The sequence below is a fragment of the Pongo pygmaeus genome, chromosome 10, assembly GCF_028885625.2.
Source record: "Pongo pygmaeus isolate AG05252 chromosome 10, NHGRI_mPonPyg2-v2.0_pri, whole genome shotgun sequence".
Lineage (NCBI taxonomy): Eukaryota > Metazoa > Chordata > Mammalia > Primates > Hominidae > Pongo > Pongo pygmaeus.
The window spans coordinates 28,786,037-28,810,750 of NC_072383.2; the positions used below are offsets into that span (position 1 = coordinate 28,786,037).

A 24,714-nucleotide genomic window follows, 5' to 3' on the forward strand; every position below is an offset into this window, starting at 1 on the left:
ATTGCCAGGTGGGCACTGCATGACTGGGTGCCTCACTGAGGAAAAAGTAACTCAACATGGGCAAAGGAGATCTCAAGAGGCAAAAATGTCATTATACGCATTCTTTATGCACACTTGTCAGAAGGAGCACAAGAAACAGCACCCAGATGCTTCTGTCCTCTTCTCAGAGTGTTCCAAAAAGTGCCAGAGAGGTAGAGGACTGGGTCTGCTAAAAAGGAAAATTTGAAGACGTGGCAAACTCGGGCAAAAGACGCATTATGAAAGAGAAATGAAAACCTATATCCCTCCAGAAAGAGAGGCAAAAAAAAAAAAAAAAAAAAAAAGCAAGCCCAAGAGGCCTTATTTGGCTTTTTTCTTGTGTTCTGAGTATTGCCCCCGAATCAAAGGAAAATATTCCGGCCTATACATTGGTGATTTTGCAAAGAAACTGGGAGAGAGGTGGAATGACACTGTTGCAGATGACAAGCAGCCTTATGAAAAGAAGGCTGCAAAGCTGAAGGAAAAATATGAAAAGGATATTGCAGCAGACTGAGCTAAACAAAAGCCTCATGCAGCAACAAAGGGAATTGCCAAGGCTGAAAAATAAAAGAAAAGGAAAGAAAAAGAAGAGGAGGGTGAGGAAGGAGAAGAAGAAGATGATGATGATAAACAAGTTGGTTGTAGCAGTTTTTTTCTTGTCTAGAAAGCATTTAACAACCACTGTATACAACTCATTCCTTTTAAAGAAAAAAAATTGAAATGTAAGGCTGTGTAAGATTTGTTTTTAAACATTACAGTGTCTTTTTTGTACAATTAACTGACTACTGAATGTCTCTTTAGATAGCCCTGTCCTGGTGATATTTGTAATAGACACTAACCTTGCCTGGTACAGAATGGGGTTGTAATTGGCATGGAAATTTAAAGCAGGTTCTTGTTGGGGCACAGCACAGATTAGTTTTATAGGAGGATAGTTTTTTCATCTTCATTTGTCTCTGATGCAGCTTATATGATATAATTGTTGTTCTGCTAACTGAGTACCACTCTGTAATTGAAAAAAAAGTTGCAGCTGTTTTGCTGACATTCTGAATACTTCTAAGCAAATACAATTTTTTAATTAAAAAAGCATTTTAGCCCTTTGCCTTCAGTAAACTGGGCATGAATAGGCCCAGGTGGCATCTTTTAAAGTGTTAAGTAATAACGGTTCCCATGTTCAATGTTTCTGGGAGGTTATAGTATTCAGTCAATTAATGTTTCCTTGGTGTATGGCGACCTCTGTCTGCAGGAATGCTGTGTGGAGTACACTCTCAAGAAGGAGGTGATGTAAAGAATGTGCAACTTGGAATCAGATGTGGATTTGAGTTTCAATGCTCATAAGAGCAGAGTCAAGTGGCTTAACTCTTTGCTTCCTTATTTTTAAAATGGGAATGACTTCAACTACAATCATGCATTGCTTAATGGGGATATGTTCTGAGAAATGCATTGTTAGGCAATTTCATTGTTTTGTGAGCATAATAAAGTGTACTTACACAGACCTAGACAGTACAGCCAACTACACACCTAGGCTATGTGGCATAGCTCCTAGGCTACAAGCCTGTACAGCATGTTACTTTACCGATACTGTAGGCAACTGGAACACAATAGTAAATATTTGTGTATCTAAATATATCTAAACACACACAAAAAAGATACAGTAAAAATAAGGTATAAAAGGTAAAAAATGGTACACTTATATGGGGCACTTACAACGAATGGAGCTTGCAGGACTGGAAGTTGCTCTGGGTGAATCAGTGAGTGGTGAGTGAATGCGAAGGCCTAGAACATTACTGTATGCTACTGTAGACTTCACAAACACTGTTCACTTAGGCTGTGCTAAATTTATAAAACAATAAAGTAATTGTGCTATGATGTCACAATAGCCACAATGTCACTAGGGAATAGGAATGTTTCAGCTCCATTATAGTCTTATGGGACCACCATCATATATGCACGGTGGTTGACTGAAACGTCTTTTTGTGGCCCATGACTGTAAGTCAACGAAGACAAAGCTTGTGAAAATATTTTATATACTGAAGTGTAAGCTTACCAAAATTTCAGAGAACCTAGTATAAATTGTAAGTATTCATGTTATAAACAGCTGAAAGCCATAAATCAGACTCACCATGTTTTTTTTTTCCAAGTGAAAATTAAAATGTGAAGCTTTTGTTGATTTTTAAAATACTGCATACTCATTTAATTTTTTTCAAGCTGTATGCTTGGTGTAAAAATTCAAGTACAGAAATGGAGAAAGTGAAGTCTTCAGGAGTGTCTCCTCCATCCTCATATCCACTGCCTCAAATTTGCTGTTGACTCTTCCAGAATTTGCACTGCAAAAAAATAAAAATAAAAATATAATACACAAATGAGATTATACAATCCACAAATGCCTTATAACCTGCATTTTAAAAAAACTTAATATATTGTGGACAATTTTCTATGCTAACAGATTTATATCCACTTCATCCTTGTTAAGGCTGACACCAGTGGTTTTCCATCTTGCCTCAATATTAGATTCACTTGAAGAACTTAAAGTAAACAAAAAACAAAACAAAACAAAACCCTAGTGCTCCAAACACATCTAGACCAATTAATCAGCATCTCAGAGGGAGTCTAGATAATTTTTTTTTTAAATCTCCTGAGGTTATTCTAATGTTTAACCAGGATTGGGGCCCATGTATCTTAAGTAGTGACGCAGGATTTTTCTCGGCTCCTTTGCTGGACTCCCAGCAGGGGCGCTCTGTCTGCTAGGCCCAACACACTCAGCCCCTTGTGGGAGGGAGCACATGAGTGAGTGAATCCAGGGTCCAGCCTGCCACTTCGCCACCACAGGAGAAAGCTTTGTGCAGAGCCCGCAGCCAGACCAGTGGTGTCGCCTTCAGGGGAATGCAGTAGCACCCAGGCAAGGATGCCTGAGACCCCAAAGCCCCAGAGGGGGTGTTACTATGCTAATTAGCTTTTTTAGTTCTGCCATCCACAGCCCGATGGACGGCAGCATGTTAGCAGCTTGGTTGGCCCCTGGCCCCCTCACATGGGGTGGCTGTCCTCTGCTGACCAGGGCAAAGGGTCAGTGTGACAGCCTTTCTGGGTACCCACACTTGGATCTCAAGCTCTTGTCCGGCATCCAAGAAAAATTAGGTCACCCTTGACAATTGAATGATAGTGAGGGCAGAGAATTTTATTGAGTGATGAAAAAGCTCTCAGCTGAGAGGGGGGCTGGAGATGGGATGGGAAGGGCTGTACATCTTCCCCTGAGGTCAGGAGGTCTCTTCCCTGAAGTCAGGCCATCTCCCACCTCTACCAACTGAGTCTGGGGTCTTTACAGGCACAGGATGGTGGTGGGGTGGACTGTAGGTAATACTGGAAAAGGCAACATTTGATTGGTTAAAATACATTATTCAGAAAGAACCAATCAGGAGAGAGTGGGCAAACAGGAATAGAAGTTCTCACTCTGGTCCATGGGCTTCAGCCTGTTTTTGGCTTGAAGGTCGGGTTTCACCGGAGACCCACCCCTGTCTGCCTAGGATTTCTCTGCCTCCTGCCTTTATTAGTAGTACTCTGCATTATATGAATACACCATAATAGATTTAACCAATACTGTTTTGCTGAACATTTAGGTTGCAAGGTCTCTGTACCTATTCCTTATATTTGCATTTTGTCTACTATACTTGTGAATAGACATACTTTGTTCACCTACTATAAAACAAGTCAGTTTTGAAGGCCGGGTGTGGTGGTTCCCGCCTATAATCCTAGCACTTTGGGAGGCCGAGGCGGGCGGATCACTTGAGGTCAGGAGTTCAAGACCAGCCTGGCCAACATGGTGAAACCCTGTCTCTACTAAAAACACAAAAATTAGCTGGGCATGGTGGCACATGCCTGTAATCTCAGCTACTCGGGAGGCTGAGGCAGGAGAACCACTTGAACCCGGGAGGTGGAGGTTGCAGTGAGCTGAGATTGTGCCACTGCACTCCAGCCTGGGTGACAGAGCAAGACTCCGTCTCAAAAAAGAAAAAAAAAAAGAAGTTAGTTTTGATTAAAAGTAGCTTTTTAATACAAAGGATAAATGCTTGAGTTGATGGATACCCCATTTACCCTGATGTCATTATTATACATTTTATGTCTGTATCAATATATATCATATACCCCATAAATATATATACTTACTATGTATCCATAAAGATAAAAAATTAAAAAGTAGCTTTTATTGAATTAATCCAGGTTTAAATATAATAAAAACCCATTGTAAGACAGTTTAATATTTAAAATTATTCTACACAGGACCAGCTACATAATTTGTAGGTTCCAGTGCAAACTGAAAATGCAGGGCTCCTTGTTAAAAAAAGTATTAAGAATTTTAAGACAGCATCAGCAAAGCGTTAGGCCAAGCGCAGGCCCTTCTAAGTGCACGTTGTATGTCTATGAAGCCAGCCTAGCTTCTATGATGTGTTAGATTACGTGGTCATAAAGTTTGAAGAAAATTTTTTTTTGTTTGTTTGTTTGTTTGTGACAGGGTCTCACTCTGTCGCCCAGGCTGGAGTGCAGTGGCACTATCTCAGCTTTCTGCAACCTCTGCCTCCTGGGCTCAAGTGATCCTCCCACCTCAGCATCCCCAGTAGCTGGGACTACAGGCACACATCACCATGCCTGGCTAATTTTTGTATTTTTTGTAGAGACAGGCTCTTGCTATGTTGCCCAGGCTGGTCTTAAACTCCTGAGCTCAAGTGATTCCCCCATCTCAGCCTCCCAAAATGCTGAGAGTACAGGAGTGAGCCACTGCACCCAGCAAAGAAAATATTTCTATCATGAGTGAATAATTGCACCTCTAAGATCATTGCCAAGTGAAAAATTATGTAATCTTAGTAACCCCTATGTGCAAGATAGTACATGCTTTACTCTTTACGCTGCACAAGACAGATATTTTTGCTTGTTGATAGCATTAATAGCATTACGAATGAATTTTTAACTTTTACTATAGAATGAAACTTACTGTACTTGATGCTAGGGAAAACAATAAGTATTTTTCTGGCTCCTCTAACTCTGGTCATCTATCCACTTTAGTCTTAGGAAGAGAGTACAACAAAAGATAGAACACATAGCAAGGTAGAATGGGGACCTACGTCTTTAATATCTTGCTTAGAAATTAAGAAATATTGTTAGAGTAGGTAGCTAGTCATGAATAAGCAGGGCAGGAGAGGGCTCCCTTTACACACACACGCCCCTCCACACACACACACACACACACACCCACCCCAGGAATTTCAGGCGACCATCAGGTGACGGTCAGGTGGTTATTAACTGTCTTTCTAAAACAATAATTGGTTGCAGCCAGCACCAGGGAAAAGCAGTCTCCCAATAGATACAAACAACCTGAAACTAGTGATCAGCAACTTTCCAGTAAGATCTCAGGAGCTGGGTAAGTGTGCACAAGCGTGCACATTAAGAGGCAAAATGGCAGAATTTAACTGGTATTTGATCTTCCAGGGACGTTCAACTGCTAATGGAAGAACACCTCAAGTAAGCATGTATACGACTCCAGTAAACACACTATGCATGCTCCCCTCCCAAGTCCTGGCAAGCCACTGTGCATGCAGACAGCCCACCCCAAGGAAAAAAATCAGGGGAGAAGGGACACAGACCCCAGAAGTATGCCAATGTATAAAACCCTAAGTCAAAGGTCAAATGGGGTACTTGACTTTTAAGTCGCCCACTTGGCCCTCTTCCTAGTGTATTTCCTTCCTCTTGTTCCTGCTGTGAAGCTTTTTAATAAACTTTCACTCCTGCTCTAAAAGTCGCTTCAGTCTCTCCTTCTGCCTTATGTTCCTCGATCAAATTCTTTCTTCTGAGGAGGCAAGAATTGAGGTTGCCGCAGACCTGTACAGATTTGCCGCTGGTAACAGTATGAATATGATCACACTCCTTTTGTCCCTAAATTTCTATGGTATAGGACTTGCACTTTACTAAAATATACAAACTTGCAAGAAAAGGAGGCTGTTGCATTGACCCTACGCTTAATGCCAATGCCCGCTGTTTATATTTATGCCTTTAATCACGACTGTCCTAAGAAAAATATTATTGCTCTCATTTCCCTTGAAACTGAAACTCAGAAAGATAAAGTAGATTTGCCCAAAATCATAAAGAACCAGAGCCCGGATTCAAACCTCACCTCCATCTGATTAAAAAGGCCATGCTTTTGATCTTAAAAATAGTCCGAGGAGAGGAGAGAACTCCATTGGAATATGGGGGCAGAAGGTGATGTGATGTGTCTACCAGCCAAGGAGTGCCAGCAACCATTAGAAGCTAGGAGAGAGGCATGGAACAGATTCTCCCTCAGAACCTCCAGAAGGAACCAACCCTGCCCACACCTGGATTTTGGACTTTCCAGACTCCAGGATTGTGAGAGAGGAAATTTCTGTTGTTTTAAGTCACCCAGTTTACGGTACTTCTTTCCAATCCCCTAGGAAACTCATACATCATGCTTCTATTTTGGAACAACAGGATGGTAAAAGTCCAGAAAAGATGAAGATGATGAATATTACAAATACTTGTCCATCTCATGCTATTTATCCCCCTCCCATACCTTACTGATTGATGTCCATGGCACACTGAATGTTCACAGCTAGAATATTCCTGGACACCTGCATACCTCTGTTCTACTGGTTGTATGCTTACCAAGAATCGGTTTTGTTTATTTCTAGTTGTTTTTACTGTTATAATTTTGTCACTTTGAGACAAAATAGGAAAACAGGCCAGACCCATGCCTGTAATCCTGACACTTTGGGAGGCCAAGGCAGGAGGATCACATGAAGCCAAGAGTTTGGGACCAGCCTGGGCAACATAGCAAGACCCCCAACTCTACAAAAAACTTAAAAATAGAAAAAATAGGCCAGGTGCAGTAGCTCACGCCTGTAGTCCTATCACTTTTCTGGGAGGCCAAGGCAGGAGGATTGCTTGAACCCAAGAGTTTGAGACCAGCCCTGGCAACACAGTGAGACCTTATCTATAGAAAAACAATTTTTTTTAATTAGCTGGGTGTGGTGGTGCGTGCCTGTAGCCTCAGCTACTTGAGAGGCTGAGGTAGGAGGGTCACTTGAGCCTGGGAGGTCAAGGCTGCAGTGGGCCATGGTCCTGCTACCACATTCCAGCCTAGCAACAGAGCAAGAAGACTCTGTCTCAAAAATAATAATAATTAATTAATTAAAATAACTTTTAAAATAATGAGAAAATAGAGAATTTATTTTATTTTTGAGACGTTGTTTTGCTTTTATTGCCCAGGCTGGAGTGCAACGGCGCGATCTCAGCTCATCGCAACCTCTGCCTCCCGGGTTCAAGCGATTCTTCTCCCGAGTAGCTGGGATTACAGGCATGTGCCACCACACCCGGCTAATTTTGTATTTTAGTAGAGACCAGGTTTCTCCATGTTGGTCAGGCTGGTCCCAAACTCCTGACCTCAGGTGATCCAGCCGCCTCGGGCTCCCAAAGTGCTGGGATTACAGGCGCGAGCCACCGCGCCCGGCCGAGAATTGTTTTATTAAGGCTTGTATGTTAATTCATCCTACCGTAGAAAATTTAAGAGTGTTCATTTAAGGTTTATTTTCTAGGTCCTGATGAGTTCTGACTTTCTGTAATTCTAACCTGATCTAACAACAAGCTAACCATATATAGCTAAAAGTTATAGGCTACGTACACGCGGTGTTCACCGTATGCCAATGCTGTACACAAATATTTGCCTATGCTAATTTGTCTAAGATCATACATCCCAGAAGTGGTGAAGTCAAGTTTGAAACCCAAGCACTCTGGCTCGGGATACTGCTTCTCTCCCCTTAGCGCATATTTCTGGTATTAGTTGAAGACTTCTTTAATCCAAGTAAATGTAGAAAAGCAGCAATTATAAATAACAGGAGTCCCTCGGGTAGACCGCTTGACTCTGATCAACTGAGGTTCCACCCAGACCACGCCCGCCTTCAGTGAGCCGCAACCCCCATCCCTACGGTCTTTATCTGCAATTCTCTACGAACTGATTCACTCGATTTTTAAGGATTTTTTTGTTTTCTTTTCATTACTTCTTTCAGTTTGGGGGAATCTTCCTGCACATTTAACTCGGCTCTGAGTGCGCAGACCAACGTGTTTCCTCTTTCTCCAGCTTAGGGCGGTGCCAGCCCACGGAGCCTGCGCTTAGCGGCCCCAGGTCCGCCCCTGATACTGAGCGGCGCTTGTCCCCTCCGGCTTGCCGTCCTCGCAGCCATGGCGGCCGCCGCGCTCCCGGCATGGCTGTCGCTGCAGTCGAGGGCAAGGACTCTGCGTGCATTCTCCACCGCCGTGTACCCGGTCACTCCGGTCCCGACATCTGGCTCGCGTGAGTGTCTGTCTCGTCTTCTCCGGGCTTTGGGGGAGGTGCAAGAGCGGAATACCGGCCCCATGAAGGGTGCCGCGGTGGCTGAGCCAGCGCCGCCCGGGGGAGGCCCGTGCGTCCGCTGCCAGGCCCGTCTGGTAGGAAAGCCGTGGACGTGGCTCTGTGTTCTGCGCCCGCGTTGCCCGGCTTCTAGCCGCCTGTTTCTGCCCTGGGTGCTCTGGGAGTTTGCTCAGAAAGCTTACATCCCCCTTCCCCGTAACCTGCTCCTGTGTTGCCCCCGTCCACAGCCCCTGGCACAGGTTACTGGTGCTCTGTGTTGTTTATCGGGCATAGGCAATGTTGAACCATGGATTTCCCCAAACATTAAGAGAGTCATACGGCTGTGCTAGGACAAATTGCTGCTCTGAATTCCAGGCCACCAAATGGGCGGCCTTCATTCAACAGGCGTTGATAACCTCCATTTAACGGAGATTATAGGGATGCTTGATAGCGTGCTTACCCCGGAGGAATCTAGTGGAAAATACAGATTTATTAGCGGAGAAGTGCTATGTAGAGTGAGAGGCGCTGTTATAGAAGCGTGGCTAGAGTGACGGGAGCGTTGAGGAGGAGCTGGCGTGAGTCTAACCAATCAGCGGATCCTACCTGTGCTACTTCCTGTTGTATCTCTAATTTACTCTCCTCATACCACCAACTATCTAGTTCAGGTGACCATCTCATTTCTACAAGTTTCTTTTCCGTTTCCTGTTTCCCCTCTTGCTCTCCTACATTGAATTCTCACAACAGCCAAATGAGGTTTTCGAAATTTAGATCTTGTCTTGCTGCTCCCATGTTCAGGATCTACAAATGGTTTCCCATTGTTTTCAGATAAACTATAAATTCATTAATCCTTCATACTGGCTCTTCATAGGTCTAATAATTGTCTATTTTTAAATTTTCCTTCTTTCATTCTTGGAATACTTAACTCCTATTGTATACTATGCAGTGTTCTATACACTCACCAGAGATAGTCAAGGTGGGGAAGTCAATAGTATAAACAACCAAACAACTAAATAAGATGTCAGATAGGGTTTAATGCTATGAGGAAAAATAAAGCAGAGTATTGAGAATGATGTATTTGGGGGGACTAGAGGCCACAGGGTAGTCAGGAAAGATCTTTCTGAGGAAGTGACATTTGAACAGGGCCCCAGGCCATGCAGAGATCTGGAGAAAGAGCCTTTGGGGTATGGGAAACTATAAGTGCAAAGAACAATCTGAGGGGTGTGATCAAGGAACCGGAAGAAGGACAATGTGGCAGGAGCTAAGTGTGAGTAGAGGAGAGAGTGGTAGTATAAGACGTCAGAGAGTTAGTTAAGTAATGATCTGATCGCTCAAGAGTTTGTAGACATTTCATTTGGATTTTTGGCTTGGATTTTATATCGGAAGGCTTGGAACAGGGAACTGATATAATGTGATTTACATTTGTGAAAGATCACTGACTGCTTTACTGGGGTAAGAGTGGAAGCCAAAGATCTGTTTGGAGGCTGTTGCCATAATCCAAATGAGGTGATGGTGACTTGGATTAAAGTAATAGTGGAGAAGCGGGTGTGGTTGTATTTGCGATATATTTTGAAGGTAAAGTTCATAGGATTTACTGATGGATTTAATGTGGGGCTTGAGGACAAGTCTCAAAAAAATGCTGTTACATTTTTGTCCTGAGCAATTGGATGAATGATGATTCCATGTACGCGAGTTGGGAAGACTAGAAGAAGAAAATCAAAAGCCCTGCCAAGGGGCTGAGTGTGGTAGCTCATTCCTGTAATCCCAGCACTGTGGGAGGTGGAGGCCTGCAGATCCCTTGAGCCCAGGAGTTTGAGACCAGCCTGGGCAACATGGCGGAACCTCGTCTCTACCGAAAATACAAGAAATTAGCCAGGCGTGGTGGCGCATGCCTGTAGTTCCAGCTACTCCGGAGGCTGAACTGGGAGAATCACCTGAGCCTGGGAAGTCGATTACAGTGAGCCGTAAATGCACCACTGCCCTCTGGCCTGGGTGACGGGAGTGAGACCCTATCTCAAAAGAAAAAAGGCTCTGCCAAGGGTGCATTATAGTTAAGAAGCCTGTTAAGTGTCTTCGGCCTCTTTTCTCTCTGTCTCTCTCTGTTCTGTTCTTAAATTTCAGCCATATTGAATTTGTTCACTTTGATTTTCCATGTGCTCTCACTCTGTCAAAACACTTTTTCTCACTAAGCTTGTCTTCATGGCTACGTCCTTCTCATCTTTCAGGTTTTAGCTTAAAGTTTACTTTCTCAGGGATATTTTCCCCAACTGTATTAGTGTTTTCCAGAGAGACAGAACGTGATGTAGGATAGGATAGATGTAGATGTAGATATATAGACATATGACAGGATTTTTTAGGGGAATTGACTCACCCCACAATAGGCTGTCTGCAAGCTGGAAGCCCATGTCAGTCCAAGTCCAGAAGCCTCAGAACCACGGAAGCCATGTAATTTTCAGGCCAAGGCTGAAGGCCTAAGAACTCAGGGGGCTGCTTGTGCAAGTTCCTGGAGTCCAAAAGCTGGAGCACCTGGACTTCTGATGTCCAAGGGCAGGGGAATAATGTCCCAGGTCCAGAAGAGAGAGAGAGAGAATATATCCTTCTTTCATCTGCCTTTTTGTTCTCTCTGTGCCCTCAGCTGATTGGATGATGCCCACCCACATTGAGAGCAGGTATTCCTCACTCAGTCCACTGACTCATGCCTGTCTCTCCTGGAAACATCCCCACAGACATGCCCAGAAATAATGCTTTACCACATGTCTATGTATTCCTCAATCCAGTCAAATTGACACAAAGTTAACTATCATGGCTGGGCATGGTGATTCACCCCTGTAATCCCAGCACTTTGGGAGGCCGAGGTGGGTGGATCACTGGAGCTCAGGAGCTTGAGACCAGCCTGGCAACATGGCGGAACACCATCTCTACAAGAATTAGCTGGGTGTGCTCATGCCTTTAGTCCTAGCTATTTGGGGTGCTGAGGTGGAAGGATTGGCTTGAACCTGCTAGTTCAAGGCTGCAGTAAGCTGAGATTGCACCACTGCACTCCAGCCTGGGCGAGAGTGAGATGACCTTGACTCAAAAAAAAAAAAAAAGAAGAAGAAAAAGAAAAAATTCACCATCACACAAACTAATTGACTAGGTTTCGTTCCCTTCTATATGTGTTCATAATATTTATCACTGTTTATTGAAATTATTTGTTAAAAAATTGTCTTACTTGACAGACTCTGTAAGAGTCATTTTTTAGATGATGAATTCACTGTATCGGCAATTCAAAAAACCATAGAATTTTCCTTACTGGGGCTAGGCACGGTGGCTCACACCTGCCCACTGCACTTTGGGAGGCTGAGGCAGGCGGATCACTTTAAGTCAGCAGTTTGAGACCAGCCTGGCCAAGATGGTGAAACTCCGTCTCTACTAAAAATACAAAAATTAGCCAGGTGTGGTGGGGTGTACCGGTAGTTGCAGCTACTCAGGAGGCTGGGGCAGGAGAATCACTTGAACTCCAGAGGTAGAGGTTGCAGTGAGCCGAGATCACACCACTGCAATCCAACCTGGGTGATATGCCGAGACTGCCTCTGTTTCCAGTTTTTAGTCTTCATTAAGATGATTTTGGTCCCTGAGCTTACAAAAAAAAAAAAAAAAAAAAAAGATTGTTTCATTGTTATGTTACTGAATACCTTAAATTGTGTTACAATAATGGGATCATGATTGATGTTGAACAACTAACTTGACATGATAAAATTCTCTTTAACTATTGTGTTATCTTTTATGTACAGTGGAAAGAACATCTGGAAATGAAAGGCCACCAAAAAGAAAGGTAAAAAGTTCATATATTCTACTATCTTAATGGTTTCTGGAGTTCTAAAATGAGGCAGATATTCATTATAAGGCGGAAGGGTGTTGCCAGAGAAGACTTCACAAGGTCATGTTTACTGGGTGATTGCCGTAGCCCTGGCAGAGGTTAGTCTTTGTTTTTTGTCAGTACCCAGAGAATAGATCATCTTTGAGAGGTTGACTTACTGAGGAACTCCCAGGAAACAGGTGTATAAACCAGAATATGGAACAATTTCTAATGCTATCTTAAGTCCTGCAGCCTGGGACTTATGCATTAATATAACTAGTTTGTTTATTTATTTATTATTATTTATTTGAGATAGAGTTTCCCTCTTGTTGCCCAGGCTGGAGTGCAGTGGTGCAGTCTCGGCTCACTGGTACCTCTGCCTCCCGGGTTCAAGTGGTTCTCCTGCCTCAGCCTCCCAGGTAGCTGGGACTACAGGCAAGCGCCTCTATGCCTGGCTAATTTTTTGTATTTTTAGTAGCGAGGGGTTTTCACCATGTTGGTCAGGCTGGTCTTGAACTCCTGACCTCAGGTGATCCACCCGCCTCAGTGCTGGGATTACAGGCGTGAGCCACTGCACCTGGCCTCCCAAAGTGCTGGGATTACAGGCGTGAGCCACTGCACCTGGCCGTATTCTAACTAGTTTAGTCTCACCCTGTGGACATTTGGATTCCTTACTTCTATGGAGGAATCTAAACTATAAGGTCGGTTGGTGAGCGTAGTATCAGAACAAAGACACATTAGTTGGAAGTTAAATGGTATCAAATTACAGTCATTAAGAGCAGTCATTTCCTCAGGACTATTACCTGCTTCTAGGTATCGACTACACTGGTTTTGATATTGCGTGGGTGGGGCATGGCTGAATTTTGCCACTATAAACCCTACTTCTATATGTGGGCCATCCCCTCATATTTGATGCCATTAAAAATAAATGTTAATGTGATTGACTAAGCTATCAAGTACTAGTTTTTCTCTGGGCCTAGGAGACATATAATTTTTCATTATGTATTTATTCAATCAGTTTAACTGTAATTATTCTTTTTTCTTTTTCTTTTTACTTCCAAGTACTTAATGCCCCCTCATGTACTACTGACTTCCATCAAAGAAGTTTGAAAAATTATTTCAAAATGTATTGTTAATTCACCCTTTCATAAGCAAAATGTAAAAATTTTGCTAAAAGTATAGTTAAAGAAATTTTTAGTGAAGAAAATGTGATATTAAAGGGGATCCTTGCCAGAGGGTTTGAAGAAACAGTGCGGAGATATTTAGGTAGATTTAGTGTTGTTTTTTAAATTTGGACAGCAGCAGCTTTGTGGGAGGTCAGATTTTAAATATGTTGCAATTTTGCTTCTATTTCTTGTAATTGTAGCTTTTTGCTTTAAAATTAAAATTCTTTAAAAATTAAAGAATATGTTTATATTTAAAATACTAAACGATTTTATATTTCTTAGGCACTACCTCCTAGGACAGAGAAAATGGCTGTTGACCAGGACTGGCCTAGTGTTTACCCAGTTGCAGCACCATTTAAACCCTCTGTAGTACCTCTTCCTGTTCGAATGGGTTATCCAGTCAAAAAGGGCGTGCCCATGGCAAAGGAGGGAAATCTAGAACTTGTAAAGGTAAGACAAATTGCTGATTCATTGGCTCAGACTTACGTAGAAATAAATGCTGATCTTCCCCCATTTCTACCCTTTTATGCTTCACTGTTCGGTGTATAGCAGCTTACTGTATTTTAATTTAAATTTTAAAAATAATAGGTTTATTATACAGCACAAGATAATAATAGGTGTTGTATTTTTATTATCAATGGTGTTTATTATACAGCACAAGATAATAATAGGTGTTGTATTTTTATTATCAATGGTAAAGAATACTCAAAGAATCCTAGGCATTTAATAATGTAATTAGTTGGCTGGGCGCGGTGGCTCACGCCTGTAATCTTAGCACTTTGGGAGGCCAAGGTGGGCAGATCACTTGAGGTCAGGAGTTCAAGACCAACCTGGCCAACATGGTGAAACCCCGTCTCTACTAAAAACACACAAAAAATTAGCCAGACGTGGTGGTGGGCACCTGTAATCCCAGCTACTTGGGAGGCTGAGAAAGGAGAATTGCTTGAACCCAGGAGGTGGAGGTTGCAGTGAGCCGAGATGGCGCCACTGCACTCCAGCCTGGGCGATAGAGTGAGACTCTGTCTCAGAAAAAAAAAAAAAAAAAAAAAAGAATGTAATTAGTCAATCTTGTGGCTTCCCTTGTGACCTTTTTCTATTGTGTCTCTTCTTTTTGGAGATGGGGGTCACTATGTTGCCCAAGATGGTCTCGAACTCCTGGGCTCAAGAGATATGCCTGCTTCAGCATCCCAAAGTGCTGGGATTACAGGTGTGAGCCACCATACCCAGCCTATCATATCTTTTCTATATTGCATCTTTCCAGTGGAATTAAGAAAAATGAAATATCCTAATTTGAGATTAAGAATTGGGAGGTGTGGCCAGGCGCGGTGGCTCACGCCTGTAATCCCAGCACTTTGGGAGGCCGAGGCGGGCGGATCACGAGGTCAGGAGATCGAGACCACGGTGAAACCCCGTCTCTACTAAAAATACACACACACAAAAAATTAGCCGGACGTGGTCTCGGGCGCCTGTAGTCCCAGCTACTCGGGAGGCTGAGGCAGGAGAATGGCATGAACCCAGGAGGCGGAGCTTGCAGTGAGCCGAGATTGCACCACTGCACTCCAGCCTGGGTGACAGAGCGAGACTCCGTCTCAAAAAAAAAAAAAGAATTGGGAGGTGAAACTTCCAGTTTAAAAAGAGGAATTTAAATTTTTTCTGTCCATAAAGGTAGAATATTATTTAGTATTATTTATTATAGTCTACCAAATTTAACTTTATTGCTTGAAGCAAAATAGGTTAAGGCAAATGCTTTGTTTGATAGCGTGTATAATTATTTATCATGGGTGTTTTAAAGAAAATATAAATGCTTAGTCTGGGAATGCATATCTTAGATGGTTTCTTAAATACAATGAAAGTTATACAAAGGACAGTGAACTGTTTTCCATTAGATGAGAGTCTTTGAAAAACAAAAGTTTGCTAAAAGGTGATGAGAACAGGGAGAATGGGTACTCTGTTGCTGGAGACAGGGGTAAATGAAATTTGGAAATGGGAATGTGAAGACACAAGAAAGCATACATCAAGGAAAACAAATGTTTTCTGTGAATAAAAGAAGATAATTTTGTTTAAAGAGGTCTGGAGAATCACTGGGTGAGAGAGTAGCGGTATATTTGCAATAATGCTAATGGTTGTAAATGACATTTTAATAAACATAAAAATCCAAACATTTAATGCATGCCATTTATTTGTAGTAATGGTGTCATTGAATAAGCTTATTAACTGAGCTAATATATGCAAAGTGCATAGAACTGTACCTATGTAAGTCCATGCAAATTGTCTATTATTTTTTCCTTTTATGATTTTTGAGTTTTATATGTTCATGTTTCAAAAATAAAAGTCTATCACTGTGATCTGTTAAAAGTAGCCCCTCAGCGCTAGGGTTTATAATTTTTAAAATGTATAAAAAGGAAAAAACCAAAAAGTACAGTAAATGAAGCTGCCCATCCCCAAATCCCAGTTTTCAGTGCCTATTTTATCTTGATTAAAACAATATTTTCTGGCCAGGTGTGGTGGCTCACACCTGTAATCCCAGCACTTTGGGAAGCCAAAGCAGGCAGATCACCTGAAGTCAGGAGTTGGAGACCAGCCTGGCCAACATAGCGAAACCCCATCTCTACTAAAACTACAAAAAAATTAGCCAAGTGTAGTGGTGCGTGCCTGTAATCCCAGCTACTCAGGAGGCTGAGGCAGGAGAATCACTTGAACCCAGGGGGCAGAGGTTGCAGTGAGCCGAGATCGCGCCACTGCGACAGAGCGAGACTCTGTCTCAAAAACAAAAAACATTATTTTCTGATCAGCCCTCAAGATACTTGGCATAATTCGTGGAGTAACTTTTGGCTTGTTTAAATTTTCTTTCCAAATGAGCCTTTAAGCTCTTTCAGATGTTTAACATTATTCAAGAAATGACTTAATAAATGCTAATTATTTATTTGAAGGACTCAAATCTCTGACCTTTCCTGAATTTTCATTCACACTATGAATGATTCAGTAGCCTTTTAATGTTTCATCATAAATATATTCCTAACTTCATTAAACTATCCAGTTAACATTTGCTAGCTTCACTTATTAGTTCATAAAATGTTTATTATGTACAAAGTTGAAATACTGTCATGCTATGCAGTCCAGGGGAATTGGGATGATTAAACAATGATCCATATCCTGGCCGGGCACAGTGGCTCATACCTATAATCCCAGCACTTTGGGATACCAAGGCGGGCAGGTCACCTGAGGCCAGGAGTTTGAGACCAGCCTAGGCAACATGGTGAAACCCCGTCTCTACTAAAAATACAAAAATTAGCCTGGCATAGTGGCACATGCCTGTAATCCCAGCTACTTGGGAGGCTGAGGGAGGAAAATTGCTTGAGCCTGGGAGGCAGAGGTTGCAGTGAGCTGAGATTGTGCCACTGCACTCCAACTTGGATGACAGAGGGAGACCCTGTCTCAAAAAAAAAGAAAAAACAAAAAGATCCATGTCCTTAAGTCCTTTCACTTTTATAAAGGAAATATACATGTATACCTGTAGATTTGTGGCAGGAAGAATACTATAAAAATGATGTTTAGTTTTTTTTCATTATGATTGTCGTTATAAGATGCTTGGTAAAAGATAAAAGATTTATATGATCTGAAGATAAATCCAGGTATCACTGTAAATTACTTGGTGCTGAATCCACATTTTAAGAAATGTATTTCTTGAATTGACAACATCTGTGACAGAAAATCAATATTGTAAAAAAACAGATTTTATTTACGACATGTTTTATTGGGCCTGTGATTTAGTTTTATGAGAAGATTATCTTTTTCATGTTTTTAAGACATTTAGCTAATTTATCCTTTAAATTTCTCTATTTAAGATTCCCAATTTTCTGCATTTGACTCCTGTAGCAATTAAAAAGCACTGTGAAGCCCTTAAAGGTAAGCGGTTATTTTCTTATATGAATTTTATGTTGACTTTGAACATAAATTTAAGAATCTCTGTTCTGATATACTGTATAGCCTTATGTTCAAGTTGTTTTCAGTGAATTGTTACATGTCAAGTCTGCAAATTGTTTTTGCTAACCACTACAAGGTATTAGGAATAATAATTACAAACCATGATCCTTGTTCACAGGTAAGTTAGGGACTTACTGTTGAGTTTTAGAAAACATGCACATAAGGCTGAGTGTGGTGGCTCACACTTGTAATCCCAGCACTTTGGAAGGCCAAGGCGGGCAGATCATCTGAGGTTAGGATTTTGAGACCAGCCTGGCCAACATAGTGAAACCCTGTCTCTACTAAAAATACAAAAAAAATAGCCCTGCATGGTGGCAGGGACCTATAATCCCAGCTACTCTGGAGGCTGAGGCAGGAGAATCGCTTGAACCCAGGAGGCGGAGCTTGCGGTGAGCTTAAATCTCGTGCCATTGCACTTCAGCCTGGGCAACAAGAGGGAAACTCCATCTCAAAAAAAAAAAAAAGAAAACAAACATGCACATAAGAAGACTGAAGTAAATGTTGCAGATACTTCACAGAGAAGAATTATCTTGAAGAAATTATTTAAAATTTTAAAAAATTAGTGACACATGCATGTGGTAAATCAAATAGTAAAAGAGCTTATGATGAAAAAGCTCTAGCCTTAAGTGCTTTCTTCACCATCCCCAGCCCCTCATTTATTTATGTATATATGCTTATATTTATAATAAATACTCTATATATTTATTTATACATACTTATATACTCTGTAGTGTGCATGTGTATTTACAAAATAACAGAAGTAATCACTGGAATATGATTACACCTTCAGTTCTAGATTTATTGATTTTGAAAACCTACTGATTCCTAGGTATAAACATAGATTTCATGTACTTACACTACTACTTCTCCTTCTCCTTTCTACATGCATGGAGGTAAAGGCAAATAACATTTTTTAACTCATGGTTTTGTGTATGCTTTTATAATTATGTACATATTCCAATTTAAGTTCTGATTGATAGTTATGATTGATTAGATTTATTCAGGAGTTGGTACCTTTGGAGAAAGTCTTAATATACTCATGCTGATTTAAAGGTGTTGTATATACATGCTCAGTATACTTATTAAGGCTTTTCAGGAAAGAATATGAAACCTAGAAACACTTCACAAGTATCCTGATTATGTTGGGAAGGAGATGTGGAATATTAAACATAATTATGATTAAATTTGAGCTTTTGAAAGGGCCTTCCATTTAAAAATGTAAGGAAGACTGTATAAAGAGGTCCTAAAACATAGGAATAATAACCTTACTCTTGAAATTAGGGAGGAAAAATAAATAAAAATTCCTTTTATTTATTTGGTCTTCTACTTTAGGAAATTGGGATGCTTTGCTATCCCTTTAGAGTATGTGTTTCTATATGCATTTGTGCCTGGAATTAGACTAAAACTGATCACTTCCAAATTTGTGTCCCAGGCTGGACATGGTGGCTCACACCTGTAATACTTGCACTTTGGGAGTCTGAGGTGGGTGGATTGCTTGAGCTCAGGAGTTCAAGACCAGCCTGAGCAATGTGGTGAAACCCCATCTCTACAAAAAAACACAAAAAAATTAGCCGGGTGTGGTGGCACGTGCCTGTAGTCCCGGCTACTCGGGGGCCTGAGGCAGGAGGATTGGAACCCAGGAGGTTGAGGCGGCAGTGAGCTCAGATCACGCCATTGCACTCCAGCCTGGGCAACAAAGTGAGACCCTGTCTCAAAAAATAAAAAAAAAATAACAAGTTTGTATCCCGTTTGGCACAAATCATGTATTAGTATTTGATCATCTGTAAAGCCAGTTAACAAATGGCATTGCACTGTGAAAAATTTCATGTTTCTTCTTTTTAAATGTGACAGGGCATGGTAGCTCATGCTTTTAATTCCACAGCACAGCACTTTGAGAGGCCAAGGAAAAAGAATTGCTTGATCCCAGGAGTTTGAGACCATCCCGAGCAACATAGTGAGATCATGTCTCTACAAAAATATTTAAAAATTAGCTGGGGTGTGATGGTGCATGCCTGTGGTCCCAGCTACTCTGTAGGCTGAGGTGGACGACAGAGTGAGACTCTGTTGCAAAAAAACATAAAAATAAAAAAGTTTAAACAAATTAAATGAAAGGCTTTCATACAGCACATTCAGAAGAGTGGCATTATATTTTATAGTATTTAAATGAGTGTCTTAATCTTTCCTTAATTGTCCCTTTACACTTGCTGCTGGCCTCCGGATTTAGATTGCGTCTTCCGTATAACTCAAAGGCTTTTTAAGTACTTCTTCTCAGTTTCTTTTAAAGTAGGTCAGTTCAGATTTAATATCTAACTTGTAAATGGAAAATCTGAAGCACGGGAAAGTTAGGTAATTTACCAACACTTTAATAATCAGTGGCAGAAGTTAAATACAAACCAAGGTCTTCCAAAGTCTCATCTATTGCTCTACCTATCAGATGAGTAAAGGCTAATAGGAGTCTATTATGTATTTTCCATTTGGCTGTCTTTTTTTAGACATATAATTTAGGTAATTTAATTTTAAAACTGTAATTATCATTTGATGATTGAAATGACTTATTCACAGTTTTTTAATAAAAAAAAAAAAAAGTAAAAGAAAAAAGAGTCAGTGCAAACCCAAGAGCTCACAAAATTCCCCAAACCAGTCTCTCTTATAAAGTGCTTGGCAGTGATGCATCTTATAGTGCAGGATATTGGAATAAGTTCATGATGGGAATGAAATTCAGCCTCAACAATCTTGCTCTGTTCATATTTTTTCAATGTTACAGTGATGTTTATTGCAAAGATACTTCTTTCCCCTCAAAACGACCGGGTATTGATCTTTTAAACAGTGTTCAGGGAATGGAGTGAACTATATTTAATTTGTTAATGTATTTAGTCCCAGATATCAGAGAGCCTTTGTAATCCAGAGTGACATTTTGCAGACTCTGATTTTAAAGCCTAAATGAGAGCAAAATATTGTTTCTATTGTAAGAAAATTGTTAGCCCAAGGAAATGTTATTGGCAAAATAGTTCTCACTGTCCCTTAGATTATCACCTAGAAGAGCTCCCACATCTGCCTGTGATTATGACCAGCCTCTTCTGCAGTTGTGCTTTTTTGAAGGAAGCATGGATCTATGCAGTCTAATATGTTTGACCCAAGAAACCAGTTACTTTTAGCTGTTCTTAGAGTGAGGCTGTTTAAGAAATGAGATTTCCATTGTGGACAGCCTTATAGTGCCAGGAGTTTTCATCTCAAGCTGAAAGTTCTCTGCCATGCTACCTTGATTGAAACAGGGCAAGATGAAATCAGCTCTGATACCTGGGGGAAGCTGGGAGCTACCTCTTTTCCTTTAAGTTTTTTTTTTTTCCCCATTCGGGGCCTGAGTTTATGCTTCTGTGTTATGAAGATAGAGAGGCATGTTCAGTGCTTAGAGCTCCTGTTGTGGTCTAGGTCTCAGACCCAGTCCCACTTCCTCTCTATGCTGTCTTGCACAAATATGAGGACAAGGCTTTCTTCTTTCCATTTAACCCCATTGGCACATAGAAGTCACATAGAAGAAATATCAGTTCTTGTAAGAATCCATTTAAGGGCTTAGGCTTTTGTACCTGTTTGAGTTGAGGTTCTATTCAGCCAAATTTCTAGACGACTGTTGACTCCGTCTCAGTTTCTTCTTAGGGGTTTTTGAGAGCTTTCAGTTCCTTTCAGCTGATCTTTAGTAATCTTTAGTAATTAATATTATCTGTTACTTTTTTGAAAACAGTAATGCTCTGGGCACTATGAACTGTTTGCTTTTAGTTGGTACAGAGGAAGTAAACTGTCCAATAACAGATATGTGCAAAGCTTATAATAAGCTTCCATCAAGGCACAGTTCCCTTTTAACTGAAAATACCACTACCACCAAACCTGAAATATCCAAAGAATTCCCTAATTAAATTGCCTAATTTAGGATGTACCTGATAGGAAAAGGGATAAGGGATGATGCTATATATGTAAAGTGCAGAAGAGAATCTGTTCTTTCATGTGACCTGGCGATGATCTCAGTAGTTTGGTATTGTCTAGTAGTATGCATTACAATGAGAATTTACTTGCAAAAGTGTAATTGAAATTATTTCTTTTATTCTCAGATTTTTGCACTGAGTGGCCAGCCGCACTGGACAGTGATGAGAAATGTGAGAAGCATTTTCCAATTGAAATTGACAGCACTGATTATGTTTCATCAGGACCATCTGTTCGGAACCCCAGAGCACGAGTAGTAGTCTTAAGAGTAAGAGTTGTTTTTGTTTTTTTTTTAAACAAGAATCATTCTAATACATGATTTAAAGATGTCTTTGGTGGCTGGCACAGTGGCGCATGCCTGTAATCCCAGCACTTTGGGAGGCCAAGTCAGGCAGATCACCTGAGGTCAGGAGTTCAAGACCAGCCTGGCCAACATGGTGAAACCCCATCTCTACTGAAAATACAAAAATTAGCCGGGCATGGTGGTGGGCACCTGTAATCCTATCTACTCCGGAGGTTGAGGCAGGAGAATTGCTTGAACCCGGGAGGCAGAGGTTGCAGTGAGCCGAGATCGTGCCACTGCACTCCAACTTGGGTGACAGAGCGAGATTCTATCTCGAGAAAAAAAGAAAAATTATAAAATTGCCCATAAATCTACTATTTGTAACCACTGTTAACTATAGTAGCTCATTTTAGTATATAGTCACAGCCTGCCTTTGTGTATATTAATGGGATGATACTGTATGTGTTCAACAGTCTCTTTCTTAACAAGAATTAAACATTTCCCAATAATATTAAACAGTCTTTAATTTAATTTGAATTTTTTTGAGATGAGATCTGACAGGCAGAGAGTAGTGGCACTAACATAGCTCAATGTGGCCTCCAATTTCTGGGTTCAATTGATTGTCCTGCCTCAGCCTCCAAAGTGGCTGGGACTACAGGTGTGAGACACTGCCCAGCCCATTTTCCTAAATTTTTTGTAGATACAGGGTCTCACTTTGTTGCCCAGCTTTTCTTGAACTCCTGGCTGAAGTGATCTTCCCACTTCCGCCTCCCAAAGCACTGGAATTACAGGTGTGAGCCACTGCACCCAATCTAATTTAATTTTAATGGCTGCATAGAATAACGTATAAATGAGAGATTGTTACGTACCAAGACAGTGTTTGAATCTGGGGGTGTAATGTTGATCACTTCAAACTTAGCCTTTTTTCTGAGACTGAAGTGTGATATATAAATAATTTCATAATACAGATCTACCATAATTTAAGTTATCTGTATTATGGAACCTTTAGGCTTTTTAATGGTTTTCTTTATTAGAAAAATATTTTAATGAATATTCTTAGGTATTAATATTTGTATGTATTTCTAATGATGTTCCTAAGATAATCCTGAAAGGAGAACTGTGAGGTCAAAGGATATAGCTCTTGAAGTTTGTTGATATATATTGTAAAATTCCTGCAGGAAGTGTAAAAAAATATAATCCCAGCAGATTGTGAGAAGGCTTGCTTTCCTGTGCTCTCACCAACCTACGTATTACCTGTCAACTTGATAGGTAAAAAATTTGTCTTATATTTAAAATTTGTGTGTCTTTGAATACTAGTGAGGTTGAGGATTTATTCCTTTGCAAAACATGTATTTTTTGTCATTTGCCCATTTTGGTGGTGTATTGATTCCTTGTATATATATATATTTTTTTGAGACAGGGTCTTTACCCTGTCACCCAGGCTGAAGTGCAGTGGTGTGATCTTGGCTCACTGCAATCTCTTCCTTCCAGGCTTAAGTGATTCTCCCATCTCAGCCTCCTGAGCAGTAGCTGGAACTGCAGGCGTGTGCCACCATGCCTGGCTAATTTTTTTGTATTTTTGTAGAGACAGGGTTTTGCCATGATGCCCAGGCTGGTCTCAAATTCCTGGACTCAGGCGATCTGCCTGCCTTGGGCTCCCAAAGTGCTGGGATTACAGGCACTGAGCCACTGTGCCGGCCATGATTTGTCAGTGATGATGCTAATCTTGATCACCTGGCTGAGGTAGTACTTGTCCATTTTCTTCACCATAAAATTATACTTCCTCCTCTCTTTCCCGTACTGTACTCTTTAGAAGAAACTTACTATGCAGAGCCCACACTTAAGGATCAGGAGGTATGCTCCACTTCTTTGAGAAAGAAGTGTCACATAAATTATATACAGTCCTTTTATGTGGCAAATTTGTTCGTTCTCCCCTATTTATTTACATCAGTATGGACTCATGGATATTTATTTTACACCATGTGTCATAATCCAATAAAACATTATTTTTTTTCTCAAATTGTTCTGAGTTTAACCATTGGGAACTCTTTCCACTGGCTCTTCTGTTCCTTTGCCGTGCCCCCATCATTTGTTTTTAAGCAATTTCTTATTTTCTGGCACTACAAAATGCTCTGGGCTCTTTCCCTGTCCCATTCCTAGAATCAGTGTTTCTCCAAGGAGCCCTGACTGATGTGCTTTTGATTTGTCTGGAGGGTGACTACTACCTCTTTGAGGTGCCTCCTGGGACCCTCAAAATATTAACTTTTATACTCTGTGTAGCCTGTATTTTAAGCCAGAACATTCGAAGTACACTGAAGAAATGCGTTGAAAATCTATGCAACCATTTTTGCATTATGTACTAGCAAATAAACAATCTTTAATTTCTAGATATTTCCATTTTCCTCAGTGATATTGTTGATTGATTTGTAGTTTTCTTTCTTTGCTAGGTTTCAGTATCAGGGTTGTACCAATTTTTTTCTTAATTTAATATAACTTTATTTTTTGAGACAGGGTCTCGCTCTGTTGCCCAGGCTGGAGTCCAGTGGCGTGATTTTGGCTTACTGCAACCTCTGCCTCCACGGTTCAAGTGATTCTCCTGCTTCAGTCTCCCAAGTAGCTGGGATTACAGGAATGCTCCACCACACCCAGCTAATTTTTGTATTTTTAGTAGAGATGGGGTTTCACCATGTTGGCCAGGCTGGTCTCGAACACCTGACCTCAAGCGTTCTGCCCTCCTTGGCCTCCCAAAGTGCTGGGATTACAGGTGTGAGCCACCGCACCTGGCCTGTACCATCTTTATGAAGTGAATTATGAAGCTTTCCAATCTTTTTTATTTTGTAGAACAGTTTAAATATCACAACAATATACTAAGTTCTTAGATTGAAGCTGTTTTTAAATCACAAAGACAGTATGTTTACTGTATAAAATTTCAAAAATCCCAATAAAAGAAAAAAAAGAATTGAAAGTTTAGCCATGCTTGTACCATTCCACAGGTTCATATTTTTAAGAACATATTAAATGTTACCTATTTTTCATAATAATGGTAACAACCACAACCAACAGTTGTTGA

General features: G+C 40.9%; 1 protein-coding gene and 1 pseudogene across 1 annotated transcript in view; both read left to right on the forward strand.

Annotated features, from left to right (window-relative positions):
• The first annotated feature begins 65 nt into the window (after positions 1-65).
• On the forward strand, positions 66-682 carry LOC129010683 (high mobility group protein B1-like; annotated as a pseudogene).
• A 7,281-nt stretch (positions 683-7,963) lies between these two features.
• Positions 7,964-24,714, forward strand: part of MRPS35 (mitochondrial ribosomal protein S35) — a 41,207-nt gene continuing 24,456 nt past the window's right edge. Inside the window, exons 1-5 of the mRNA XM_054442928.2 lie at positions 7,964-8,365; positions 12,172-12,212; positions 13,685-13,852; positions 17,248-17,308; positions 21,490-21,629. Coding sequence (XP_054298903.1) covers positions 8,254-8,365; positions 12,172-12,212; positions 13,685-13,852; positions 17,248-17,308; positions 21,490-21,629 — 522 coding nt within the window. The 5' untranslated portion in view covers positions 7,964-8,253. The remainder of the gene's footprint in view (positions 8,366-12,171; positions 12,213-13,684; positions 13,853-17,247; positions 17,309-21,489; positions 21,630-24,714) is intronic.